We start from the raw sequence: 11,661 nt of genomic DNA, 5'->3' as shown, positions 1-11,661 counted from the left end.
GGAAAAATGTTGTGTTTTGTCAGTAGTGGCCTGGCTGCTTCAGTTACAGTCCACACATACACAGAGAGGATATAAAGAAAAATGACCTGAGGTTGCCCCACATGTCCGCTAGATGTCGCTGTTGTGTATGTTTTTATGTCTATAGGGAGAAGCTGAACGGTAGCAGCATCTAAACACATCACAACAGCCGGCTGGACTCCCTTGTGCACCTTCAAGATCCATTTATTAGCTTTGGCTCTCTATATGCGTTGTATGTTCAACTGAACTTTATATGGGATGTTGTCGATATTGTTAGAGGGCCACTATGTGATTAAAGTCCAATTAAGGACCATCATAGTTCCTATTGGCTGAGACTTAATCATGATTTATGACTTTATGAGTGCATTTTTTAACCTTAAAGTGTTATTCATTGGTAATTAGCCTAAATGGCTTCTCTTCAGATGGATTTATTCCTATTGTCCCTCTTGCGAAATCACAGATTGCTCAATATCAAAACACATGTGAAGTCTGAATCAAGATCAGCTTTGACAACATAAAGTTTTGAAATCTTATTAAGGACACTGCAGAGTGGGACAGATTTTATTGTCCGAGAGGTTGCCCCTCCCCCGAAACGTCACAGCTTGGGTATAAAGTATGAGTGAAAAGGGGAAAGCGCTGGAGTGTGTTTGAGGCTGGACTGCAGGGAGATAGCAGAGAGACGCACTGACTCTATGAGCACAAATGGATGAAAGGAGTTTAATGCAATGGAGACACTGAACCGCGGTGCAGAGATTGGTACCCTGTAAACTCTGGAAGAAGGGAAGGGATGCGTGTATGTGGCGAGGGGGAATGAAGAGTAGGATAAAGAGTTTTGATGAAGAGTTGAGATTATTTCCAGAAATGGCACGGATTTGCTCTCATGCTAATGCGCATTTTGCAAAGATGAGATAGCACTTGAGAAAATGGGATTCCTCCAGGAACAGAACTCACTCACGACCTGAATGAAAAGAGAAAAGGGGATTCTATTCAAATCGGAATTTAGTTTTGTTTTTTGTTTTTCCGTTTTTTTACTTGACAAGCCTCGGTTGTGAGTGAACGCAGAGTGAAATATGAATCTGGGCAAAGCACTTCTGTTTTTCCTCCTCTCAAATTGTGTGACAATGATTCTGTCGCTATCCACTTGCACCACTGTGGACATTGACCACATTAAGAAAAAGAGAGTAGAGGCGGTTCGGGGACAGATCCTCAGTAAACTCCGACTGACCAGTCCTCCTCAAACAACAGGTCCGAGTCAAGTACCGTTTCAGGTTCTGGCCCTTTACAACAGCACCAAGGAGCTCATTGAGGAGCTGGGAAGAGACAGGCAGCAGAGTTGTGGTCAGGATAACACGGAGACTGAGTACTATGCCAAAGAGATTTACAAGTTCAACATGATCAATGGTCCACCAGAAAACAGTAAGTTTACTGCCTTTGCGATGTTTGTTGTACTATGTGTGTAAATTCGCATAAATACTATCAATACTACTTAGTTCTGGATGTGGATGATTAAATATAGGCTATAGTTATTATTTGTAATTGGCAGCGAGCCATACAGCTAACCTTTTTTAGCTGTACATACCCAAACCTTATCCAAAATACCTTGCCGTATATTTTTGTAAACGCACTTGTGCAAATGAATTTACGCCCATAAAACTAAATCATTCTATCTGGCCACCATACAAGACTATTATAAGTGAGGCAACACAGTCAAAAACAGGGATCCAATTTTTCCAGCTGGCGTTAAGTCCACTTGTGTCTGTGCAGCTTTTACGCACAGACGCGCCTGTGAGCAGTGGAGCGGCGCGCAAAGGAGAGGGCAAAGTAAACAGTCTAATTGGAATGAGCACCATTCCTCATACATACCTCACACCAAAGCCATGGGAACTCCAGCCTAAGTCTGATACATTCCTAAGCGGGGGAAATTCTCAGGCAGTTAAGTCTAGTAGCTATTTATTGCCAACTCCAATACTAATTTCCATTTTCTGGCCGTGAGTTTCCTAATATTTTTCATCCACTGTTACGACTCTCTCGTTTCTATTTCTCCCTATTTCTGTCTAGTAGTGAGTAGCCGAGTAGCTCTGTGTTATGATCTAATTCCCTTGTTCATCCATATTGGTATTTCCTGTATAAAGTATGGTCCATTGATTGTTCCAGAAATCAGAATCAGAAGCTCACCGAGTAACTCGGTGCCGTGATTCTCCACAGTTTGTTTTTTAAGTGGAGGAGTTGGGATTTGTGCCTATTCACGGTTAGTGCGTTGTGTTACCATTTTTGAAATCAACAGGTGTTTATGCTGCGCTGCGACACTGAGCAGAGCCTCCAGCATAAGCCCTGAATCAAATCCATTTCACAGGTCCCACAAAGTGCTTCTGACATTCAAAATACACAGCTCGGGGTTTATCCACTGGTCAGAGGTAGCCAGAGCTCCCAAAACAAACAAGAGGTCTAAGGAGTGGGATCAGTGATGGCCAGATGCCCAGGACACATCACGCTGGCCTCATGCTGTAGCCCATACTGCAGGTGATAATACAAGACGTGAGGTTGACTTACTACTGGCAACACTTAGTGTACTAAACAGCTTATCTAAGGAGGATATTACCCAAATTAACACGGGTGCCAACATACATTAATTAGCCTTTTCTCCTCCTTTCCATTGTGTAATCTTAAAGAGAGCAGGGCATGTTTCAGTATGTAGGAACATAATGTCTGTCACCTTGATAATTTTGCAGTGTAGTTCATTTTCATTCCTGCTGGATATAATGAGTTTTACATTCACTGTTTTTGGAAGGTGGGAGTGTTTGGGAAGAGAGTCAAGTTATGCTTTTTTCATGCCCAGTTAAAAAGTTAAACAGAAACTTTGCTCTCATACTTTAATGCGCCACACGTTCTAGACTACTTTTCCTAGACTATTACTACTAATGCAAATCAAGGTATTTGGTATTTATGAGTAGATGAAGCAGAACTGACACAGGGCAGCAATGCAGATGTGCCTAGAAGACCAGCGTGGTACCTTATGTCACCTATATACCTCACTGCCTATCATCATAAACCTAATACTATTGAAGAAATGCCTGAAGATATATTCAAACTCAAGTGTGACCTTTGCTGTGATGACACATAAAGAATACCACTGACTTTCAGATCTTAAAATTAGAAAGCTCAAGCCTTGCACATTGAACTATGCAGTTCCAGTGAAATTTCAAGCCAATCATTGACAGTGTTGGGTCAGTAAAAAATGAGGACCAGCGCTGAGGACAGCAGGGTATCTGATATATGGGATAGTAGAAAGATGATGTCATCTGAACAAACGGAGACAGAGGTCTTTGGCCTGTTCCCAAAAAAACAGCATCTCTCCCTCAGCTCCCACGCCTTTACCATTTTTTGCTTTCTCATCCTTAATCAAGTGGGAAAAAAGTTGTTTTTCTACAGAACAGAGCTCCTTCATATTATCTCTTCGACTGTAGCGGCCTGCTACAGTCAGTGTACATGCAGCCAAAAGAAGGAAGGAGAGAAATGAGGCCAGGCTTATTTCAGTTAAAAACCTTATCATAGTAACTTAATGTAAAAAGAATTTAACATTGGCTACTGCAATTTACCTAGAAGATTGTGCATTCCTACTAGTACATTTCAAAAGAAATGTGTGTTGTCCCATATGAGGTCTAGACACCTCAGCAGCTGGCTAGCACCTGCTGCCTTATGCTTCCTATTTCCTTTGTTTACCTCCACAAAGCACTGGAGAGACTGACATCACGGACAATCCTCCAGGCAAAAGGGGAAAGAGAGGTGATTCCCGAGACTTTTTTTATCAGAGAGAAAAGGAGAAGAGAGGAGAAAAGAGGAGAAAAGAGGAGAGGAAAGGGCAATCCCAGACTCAGGAGGCTGAGCGTGTGTCAGGGTGTGAGGTGTGGTCGACAGCATCTGGACAAGTCACTTTATGCCGACTATTCAAAAATGTGTCCCCAGGCCTTCGTGTATAACTTCACCACAAAGCCCCTCATTTAAAGCCTGTGTATGTTTAAATGAATTAAATCAATCAACTGGGCATCATTTTGTTACCCAGACTTTTATATGTGACTATAAATACACTTTTGCAAGGGTGTTAATGTGATTGTCCCATCATAAAACTAAATTCTTCATTTAGAATCTGAGATGAGTGTGTAATTTAATTAAATCAGTAGTCATAACAGTAGATATGATTTGTTTATAATGTTTAAAATATACACATTCATATTTTAGCTCTAATATTTAACATATCAAAATATTTCATGGATCATTACCAATGATTGAAGAAGTGGGAGCCCAGACAGGCTTTTTGACATTAATCAAACAGTTTACAGGTCAAGTTTATGTCAACATGACCACACTGGTCTTAGACAGCTCATGTAAAAATTGTAGAGGTCAGAAAATTAGTGAATGTATTTCATTTTAATTATGCAAGCAATCCCCTCTACTTGCCAACATGGAACAAATTACCTTTCAGACCCTTGGCAAAAATAAGCCATAATGTGAAATCCACCTAAAACCATTGCAATGGGAAAAATGAGGTCATCCAAAAGGAAACCAAAGACTTGATTAGAATTTCAAATCTCTCCCCTCGAAGTGGGGCTTTCCACCTTCTGTGGGGGAGGCAGAGGGGTGGGGGTGAGGTGGGGGGGCAGTGAGTGAGGGGAGGAAAAGGCTACTGAGGTTTCCTCCTTATAGATTGTGTGGAAACACTGGACAGATATATGGCTGGGGATGAATGCTGAAAAGGTCACCTATAAATAGGGAAACTTGCAAAAAAAACTTTGTGGAAATATCAGATAATGACTGGGAGGACGCTGAAATAGGATTATGGGTCAAATGAAGTACAGATACTTGGAGATGTGCAAGTTCCTTTTGCATGATGACACAGAAACAGCCGAACATCTGAGTTTCCATTGTCCAAAAACAGCTCGAGGTGCAAATCAGCTAAAGGTGCAATGCCCCTTTTAACCACCAGCAAATCTGAGGCTTGGTAATAAAGCTTAAGCTTGGGGTAATAAATTAGCCATGGCTTGGCTGTAAATGACTGTTTCCACTTGGCTCGTAAAAAGTTTGCTATGTGCTTGTTTTGCTCAACACTGCATGTGCTTGGCCTGTTAAAATAATAAACTATTCAGTGGTATTATGGTATAAAAAGGGTAAGGCTTCGGTGCAACAGGAAGCTTTTCAGATAGAATCACAACGTGGCCGTTTATTTAGCTGATTCCACTAAAGGTCAGTGTGGCACGCTATCACTCACACACACCCACATGCCATGTTAAGGTGTACAACAAGTAATTGCTTGTCAAGCATGCACCCAGTGGAGTTACTACCATGATGGAGTCGCCCTCCTCCGTGGTTACTCAGGTATTGTCAAGTTCCGGCACGTGAGCCCGCATGTTGCCGGCTAAACCTCTTGGTTTAAGGGAAATACTTGGCTTGTGTCTGAGCCCTCAGAGCACCTGTTGGGCTCCAGAGTTGGTGGGAGGAGTGTGCTTCCGTCCCACTGCAGCCTGCTCAAACCACCACATGGGACATTTGGTTTTCATTTCATGACTTCAACTTGTTGCTGACTCGGACCGCACAAAGCATAAACAGATGGTTCGTGGTAATGGCTCACGCCTCCCTGGAATGGGCTATAAATGGTTAAAAATGTTTTTTTTTAATCTGTAAGTTATCTAAACTTGTAGTGGGAAATGCTCAGCAAAAAGCTGATCAGTAATCGGAAGGTAAACCAATCCACCCCTGTAGAGATGTTTGTGGGAAGTAGGCTTTTATCAAACATGCACACATTGAGGTAACAGATGAATAAGAGCTTAAAGGGAATTTAACAAAAGAAAAAGAGATACTCAGTCTTATTCTATGTTCTTTTTTTTAAAAGCCAATCTTAAGTCATCATTTCCATTTTACCTGCAGATGACCTCCCTTACTGCCCTAGGGGTATCACCTCCAAGGTATTCCGCTTCAATGTCTCAACCATGGAGAAGAACTCCACCAACTTGTTTCGGGCCGAGTTTCGAGCTCTGCGGATCCCCAACCCTGGCGCCAAGAAAAACGAGCAGAGGATTGAGCTCTACCAGGTGTGTGAACTGACCGTTGGTTTCCACTGTTAGCAGAACACAGGGGGTAATGTGCTCTATTTCTCTTAGAAGGCTTATTGCTAAGAGCCTGTGTAGGTCAGCGAGGAAGATGAAAACATTTATATTAGGGTGTCCAACTCCCTCTCTTCTCTTTTTCAAGCGCTGATCATTATTCCATGTGCTTACAGTCAAATGGATTCTACATTAGAGCGAATTTAAGAGCTTGCACAGCCGTCTTTGAGAAACCCTAGATTACCATTCGACGATTTCTTCTTTCTGAGCTGTCAATCTCAAAGCAGTTGTCCATCCTTATTAGATCAAGTAAGGCATTATGCTTTCAACAGGGGGTTTATAGATCTGCACCTGCGTTTTTGTGTTTATGAGCTTTTTTTGTGTGTGTGGTGTGTAAAATCTGTTAGATTGTCTGTATGTGGGGTGGCAAGGCTTTTTTTTTGGTTCGTTTTCCTCATTAATCTCCCATGAGAGACTAGGAGTAATGCTCAGGTTCCAACATTTCCTGCCAGGGAGACAAGCGTCTCCGGACTGCATACCACCTCTGAGGCAGACTCTGGCCAGCGCTGAATACAGACTGTCAGGCCCTCAGATTGTTTCCAGGGGCCTAGGAGGAGATATAGGCAGGGTCACCCACTGGGGGAGTAAATGGAGCTGCTTGCTCGCCCCCACACTTTTCTGGCTGGAGCTGATTGGCATAGGGCTGACGCTGGCAGCCCTCGGCCCCTCATTCCCACAGGAAGACAGATTAGATGCTGACAATGTTCAGGAACCTGGTTATCCTAGCTCTGCTGTGGGGCTAAGTGCTCATACCCACCACCCAAACACACATATTTCTCACTACTGATAAACACCTTTGTTCAGAGAAGTGCTGGTGCACAGTTGCAGTCAGATTGCATTTTCCTACAACCCTACTTTGGGGTCTCGACATGATAACACAGTTAGGACATGAATGCTTGAAGAGATACCTGCTTTCTGAACTGTGTGACACTGCATCTGGGAGCCCGGCTCAAGTCAAAGTTTGAACTGCTGATGTGAAGGACAGCCAGGTTCTCATTGGCAGGAGGGTAACACGCAGGCATTAACTTGCAAAATGGGGATATCAACACAGGGAGTCACTTTTTCCATGAAGAGTAGACATTTGGCCCAAGGCATCCTGGAGAGTCTGGCTCAGACAGACAGCTCTGGTTCAGTGTGTGTGTGTGTGTGCATGTGTGTGTGTGAGTGTGTAAAAGAGAGGGAGAGAGTTTATGCAGCTGGGTCACATTTTCATCTCTCCGCACAGATCCTCCAGAAAGACGACCCCAAAGCCAAACAGCGCTACATTGGGGGCAAGAACGTCCTGACCAAGGGAATGCCTGAGTGGGTCTCTTTTGATGTTACAGACACAGTGAGGGAGTGGCTGATGTACCGACGTGAGTGGGACACCTCAGTTTTTCCTTGCATCACACCTTATTACAAATCAATTCTCCTGCCAGAGAGCACAAGTTCATTTGAAATGAAGGATAATGGCCTCAGGGAGGAAAAATGTCAGCTTCTTACATCCTTCTGCTTTTGTTTCGCCATCAGAGACCAATCTTGGCCTGGAGATCAGTGTGCATTGTCCCTGCCACACTTTCAGGCCTAACGGTGACATTATCGAGAATGCCAATGAGGTGCTAGAGGTCAAGTTCAAAGGTGAGATTGCATTTAATACCTCTGTGATGGGAGAAATGAAGATGGTTTGAGGTTGTGTCCAAAATGTCAACCAATCAGACACGTTTAAATAAATCTACATGAAGAATATTAGAATCAGGGGAAAAGAAAACAGTCCTCGAGAGGAAAAATGACATTTAAGTAAAATCAACAATGGTTACAGTTGATTAGATAATAATAAGTGAGTCAGGATCAGTAGTTTTCAAATGTAGTGTGGTGTTCTTACTAGAAGGTCTAGGGTTATGTGCCAGATTATTTTTTGGCAGGCATAGTGACAGATTTTGTTAACTTTGGACATAGCTAGGCTAGCCCACTGTTTCCAGTCTTTATGCTAAGCTAAGCTAACCGACTGCTGGCTATAGACTCATATTTAATGGACACATGGAACTCTCAGCAAGAAATCAAATGCGTATATTTCTTAAGATATCTAACTGCTCCTTTAAATATTTTTTGCTTCTTGATGAAACTAAGGTTGTGTACTTTCATCATGTTTCATCAACTTGGGGATCAGTAAATTGGGTGTCTATAAATATTCTTCTCTGATTAAAAGTCTTATTGTGTGACTGCATGTAAGTCTCAGTCTCTCCTGTTCTGCATTGAGTACAGACTCTTTCTTCTGTAGGCTTCCAAGTTTTTGTGTGTCATGGCCTTTGACCAGAATGTGCTCACTGAGTCTGCACTTTGTCAGGATTTGTCGCCGTTTTTGATCACTCACTGTGAAAAGATGTTCTGCCAGTTTGTGTTCTGGATCAAGGACCGGATAACAAATCAGTTTATTTGATTTGTGTTTGAGTCGCCTACATTTCCAGATAGACATCTTGTGTTTGTTGAAACGTTAGGTTTACTGTGATTAGCACCATTGAGGTATTGCTGGTCTTCAGATGATTTGCATTAGTGGATCTCAGGACCAGATGAAGAGTTACATTTTCAGATGTTTCCAAAAATCTCAGAATTCATTTTTGATAATTAGTTATCAGTGGATATTAACACTCATTGGTTGGTCATTAGTACTCATGATGTTTGATATGGCCCAAAAAGACTCTTTATACATTTGGTGTTATCATGTTGGCAGAATGGACCCTATATTTCTACAAGGAACAGTGGATTAAATTAAAGTCAAGTATTTTATATCACACTCCATTTACTGTACTTATTCTATATTTTTAAGTGTAGCATACTTATCAACATGTGCCTCAAGCAGCGATACTCATTGAGGTCTCTCTGGTAAGATAATGGGCTTCCTTTCTACAAAGAAGAGAGACACAGAGCATGGGAATACAGTTGATCTGGTATCTCACTTAGCATTGGGGCCCCCAGGCCCTCGGTCCTGGGAACACTCCCGACTGGCTTGGCCACAAGGAATGTGCTGCCACGGCGCTCAGACGTTTGGCCCCGAATTAAAGAGGGGCCAACATATCCACCAGCAGCATCTCTCCTGAGATATCCACTGCTTTAGCTATCAGGGGTAGATTGGATGAGCAGACGTAGGCCCAGGGGGGAGAACGGAGGAAAGAAGGAAGTTAGGGACCAGTGTTGAATAAGGAGAAGGGTGAAAAGTGAGCCAGAAATGAAATGAGTGGAGCTCAGCCCGGAAATGATTCTCCTGTAAAAATTACACTAATTAAAATCAAACTGTGGTTTGACTTGAGTCAGCTCTCAACAGATCTTTGGTTTTTTTTGGTATCCTCCTTACTAACTGACTTGCTCCTGCAGGTATGGAGGCAGACTATGCCGATCTGAGCCGTGTGAAAAAACCAAAGGAGCAGCTCTACCCCCACCTCATCCTCATGATGCTCCCTCCCCACAGGCTAGATGCCCAGTCCTCCTCCCGCAGGCGCAAGCGGGCACTTGACACGAATTACTGCTTCAAGTAAGGCACATTTCTTTAACCTGGAAAATGTAATGCAGCACTTGGACTATTGTTTATTGTCTTTAACTTTCTAAAATAATGTCTCTGGCTGCACCTGCACTGCCTATTTTGGAGATTTGACTACTTGTTAGAAGACAGATTGTGGGCTATAGTTAAAGAAGTGACCACTATTACTGCCTTGCGGGCGGTGGTGTCTTACTGTCAAGTTGTACTGTACACCAGCCAAGGCAACATGAAATGGAAATATCAGCTGTCATATCAAGAAGATGGCAGAGAAGAAGATTGCATAGGCACAGGATACATAGGATAAGCTTTTGTTAATCAGCTAGACGAGCATGACAGAGGTATTAGCTGATACAAGTCAGGATCTGCCCCAGAACTAGCAAACGCTACCTCCTCTTACACGCCGTCTCCTCAGCTCTGGATTTCCTCTGTCAGGCTGACAGGCAGCACCGAGACACCTGGGCTGACTCCAAGAGGGAAAATAAGGGCACACCTAAGAGTGGAATTTCTTAACTTCTCTCATCTCTGGCAGAGAGGCCATAGGAAGGAAAGTGTATGCTTAAATTTGTTTGTAATTAGTTAAATGAAGAGCGTAATCCCTTCTCCTTTCTTGTCTACAGCAATTATGAGGAGAACTGCTGTGTGCGACCACTATATATTAATTTCCGCCAGGACTTGGGCTGGAGGTGGATCCATCAGCCTGAAGGTTATTATGCTAACTTCTGCTCCGGCCCCTGTCCTTACCTACGCAGTGCCGACAACACCCACAGCTCGGTGAGACAAAGTGCAACACCACACTGTTAGTCATGAATCTGTTTGGGAGATGTGTTTGCTGAGCCCATTCACCTTCTGCTCTTTCTTCTACAGCTGCTGAGCTTATACAACACCTTGAACCCAGAGGCCTCTGCCTCACCCTGCTGTGTCCCTCAGGACTTGGAGCCCCTCACCATCCTTTACTACGTGGGTCGCTCTCCAAAAGTTGAGCAGCTCTCCAACATGGTGGTCAAGTCCTGCAAGTGCAGCTAAATGGATTTGGGGCACCAGCGAGAGACATGGGATGTGACGGCTCCCAGCACTACTCAGGAGCGGGTATGAGGGATTAAGGGGGGGAGGGAGAGGTACGGTTTGTCCTCCATTCCCCCTCCTTCAGCCTTGCCCGAGCTGTCTCATGAAAATCATAACCCTGCCGACAAGATGCGGCCCACCACTCTGCTCACAATCATTGGCACCATTTACCCAGAAGACTCGTCAAACACCACTTCACTAGCGGCGCCCTCGAACCCGTCAGACCTCTTGTTGACGTTCAGCAATCGCCTTTCTCATCAGTGTTTCTCGTGTTTTATTTCATATGCCACCATTTCGAACAGCCTGTACCTCAGTGTTCATGATATTTCATGGTATCCAAAGCCTGTTTTCAATGAAAGAGGAACAGAACAAAAAATTGTCTCGTGATGACCACTGCATTCTTAAGGACATTCAAAAAAGAGAAAATGACTTAGCATGCAGACTGAACTCAGCATGATAGGATTTGATCAAAGAGGGTAAAACAAAATGGTTTGCTGAGAGCAAATACATCCCTCGGCCAATCACGCACCGCCCTGACACACAGGACACGTTTGGATGTCCGAGCTGGAAACTGAGGCTGTGCACGCCGCAGCTATCTACACTGTTTATTTAGGATTAAATGCCGTTGAATAAAAAATGATCTTAGGAAAAAAAAAAGAAAACATGCTGGAAACCAACCTTTATTCAAAAGTAGTATTTCCATGGTTATGTTTACCTCTGTAATGCAACAGGATGGTGATTCCAGGGATTGTTTCATTTTACAGTGAAGCCTTTCTGTTGTATGAGACAATGTATGTCACTACGTGAACACTTAACTAGATCACAAACTGTAAATGTTTTTTTTCTTATTACTCTTGGAAACACTTTTTTTTTAATTAAAAATGGACAGTTGGATAGAGTTGTTCTATTTTTGTT

The 11,661-nt window shown here is 43.1% G+C and overlaps 1 protein-coding gene across 1 annotated transcript; it reads left to right on the top strand.

The window, feature by feature from the left end:
• Positions 1-675: 675 nt before the first annotated feature.
• Positions 676-11,640, top strand: tgfb3 (transforming growth factor, beta 3). Its single transcript, XM_053335525.1, has 7 exons — positions 676-1,434; positions 5,938-6,101; positions 7,399-7,528; positions 7,683-7,790; positions 9,522-9,678; positions 10,302-10,455; positions 10,549-11,640. Exons 1-7 carry the CDS (start codon positions 1,089-1,091, stop codon positions 10,705-10,707), a joined length of 1,218 nt encoding a protein of 405 aa, XP_053191500.1. The 5' UTR covers positions 676-1,088; the 3' UTR covers positions 10,708-11,640.
• The last annotated feature ends 21 nt before the right edge of the window (positions 11,641-11,661 follow it).

Source organism: Scomber japonicus, chromosome 16 (genome assembly GCF_027409825.1).
Source record: "Scomber japonicus isolate fScoJap1 chromosome 16, fScoJap1.pri, whole genome shotgun sequence".
In the NCBI taxonomy this organism is placed as follows: domain Eukaryota; kingdom Metazoa; phylum Chordata; class Actinopteri; order Scombriformes; family Scombridae; genus Scomber; species Scomber japonicus.
This window is presented reverse-complemented; position numbering and strand designations above follow the sequence as displayed.

Coding starts and splice junctions, on each gene's coding strand:
- tgfb3 (XM_053335525.1), top strand. CDS start 1,089: ATGAATCTGGGCAAAGCACTTCTGTTTTTCCTCCTCTCAAATTGTGTG. Junction 6,102..7,398: donor AGAGGATTGAGCTCTACCAG/GTGTGTGAACTG, acceptor CTCTCCGCACAG/ATCCTCCAGAAAGACGACCC. Junction 7,791..9,521: donor GCTAGAGGTCAAGTTCAAAG/GTGAGATTGCAT, acceptor TTGCTCCTGCAG/GTATGGAGGCAGACTATGCC.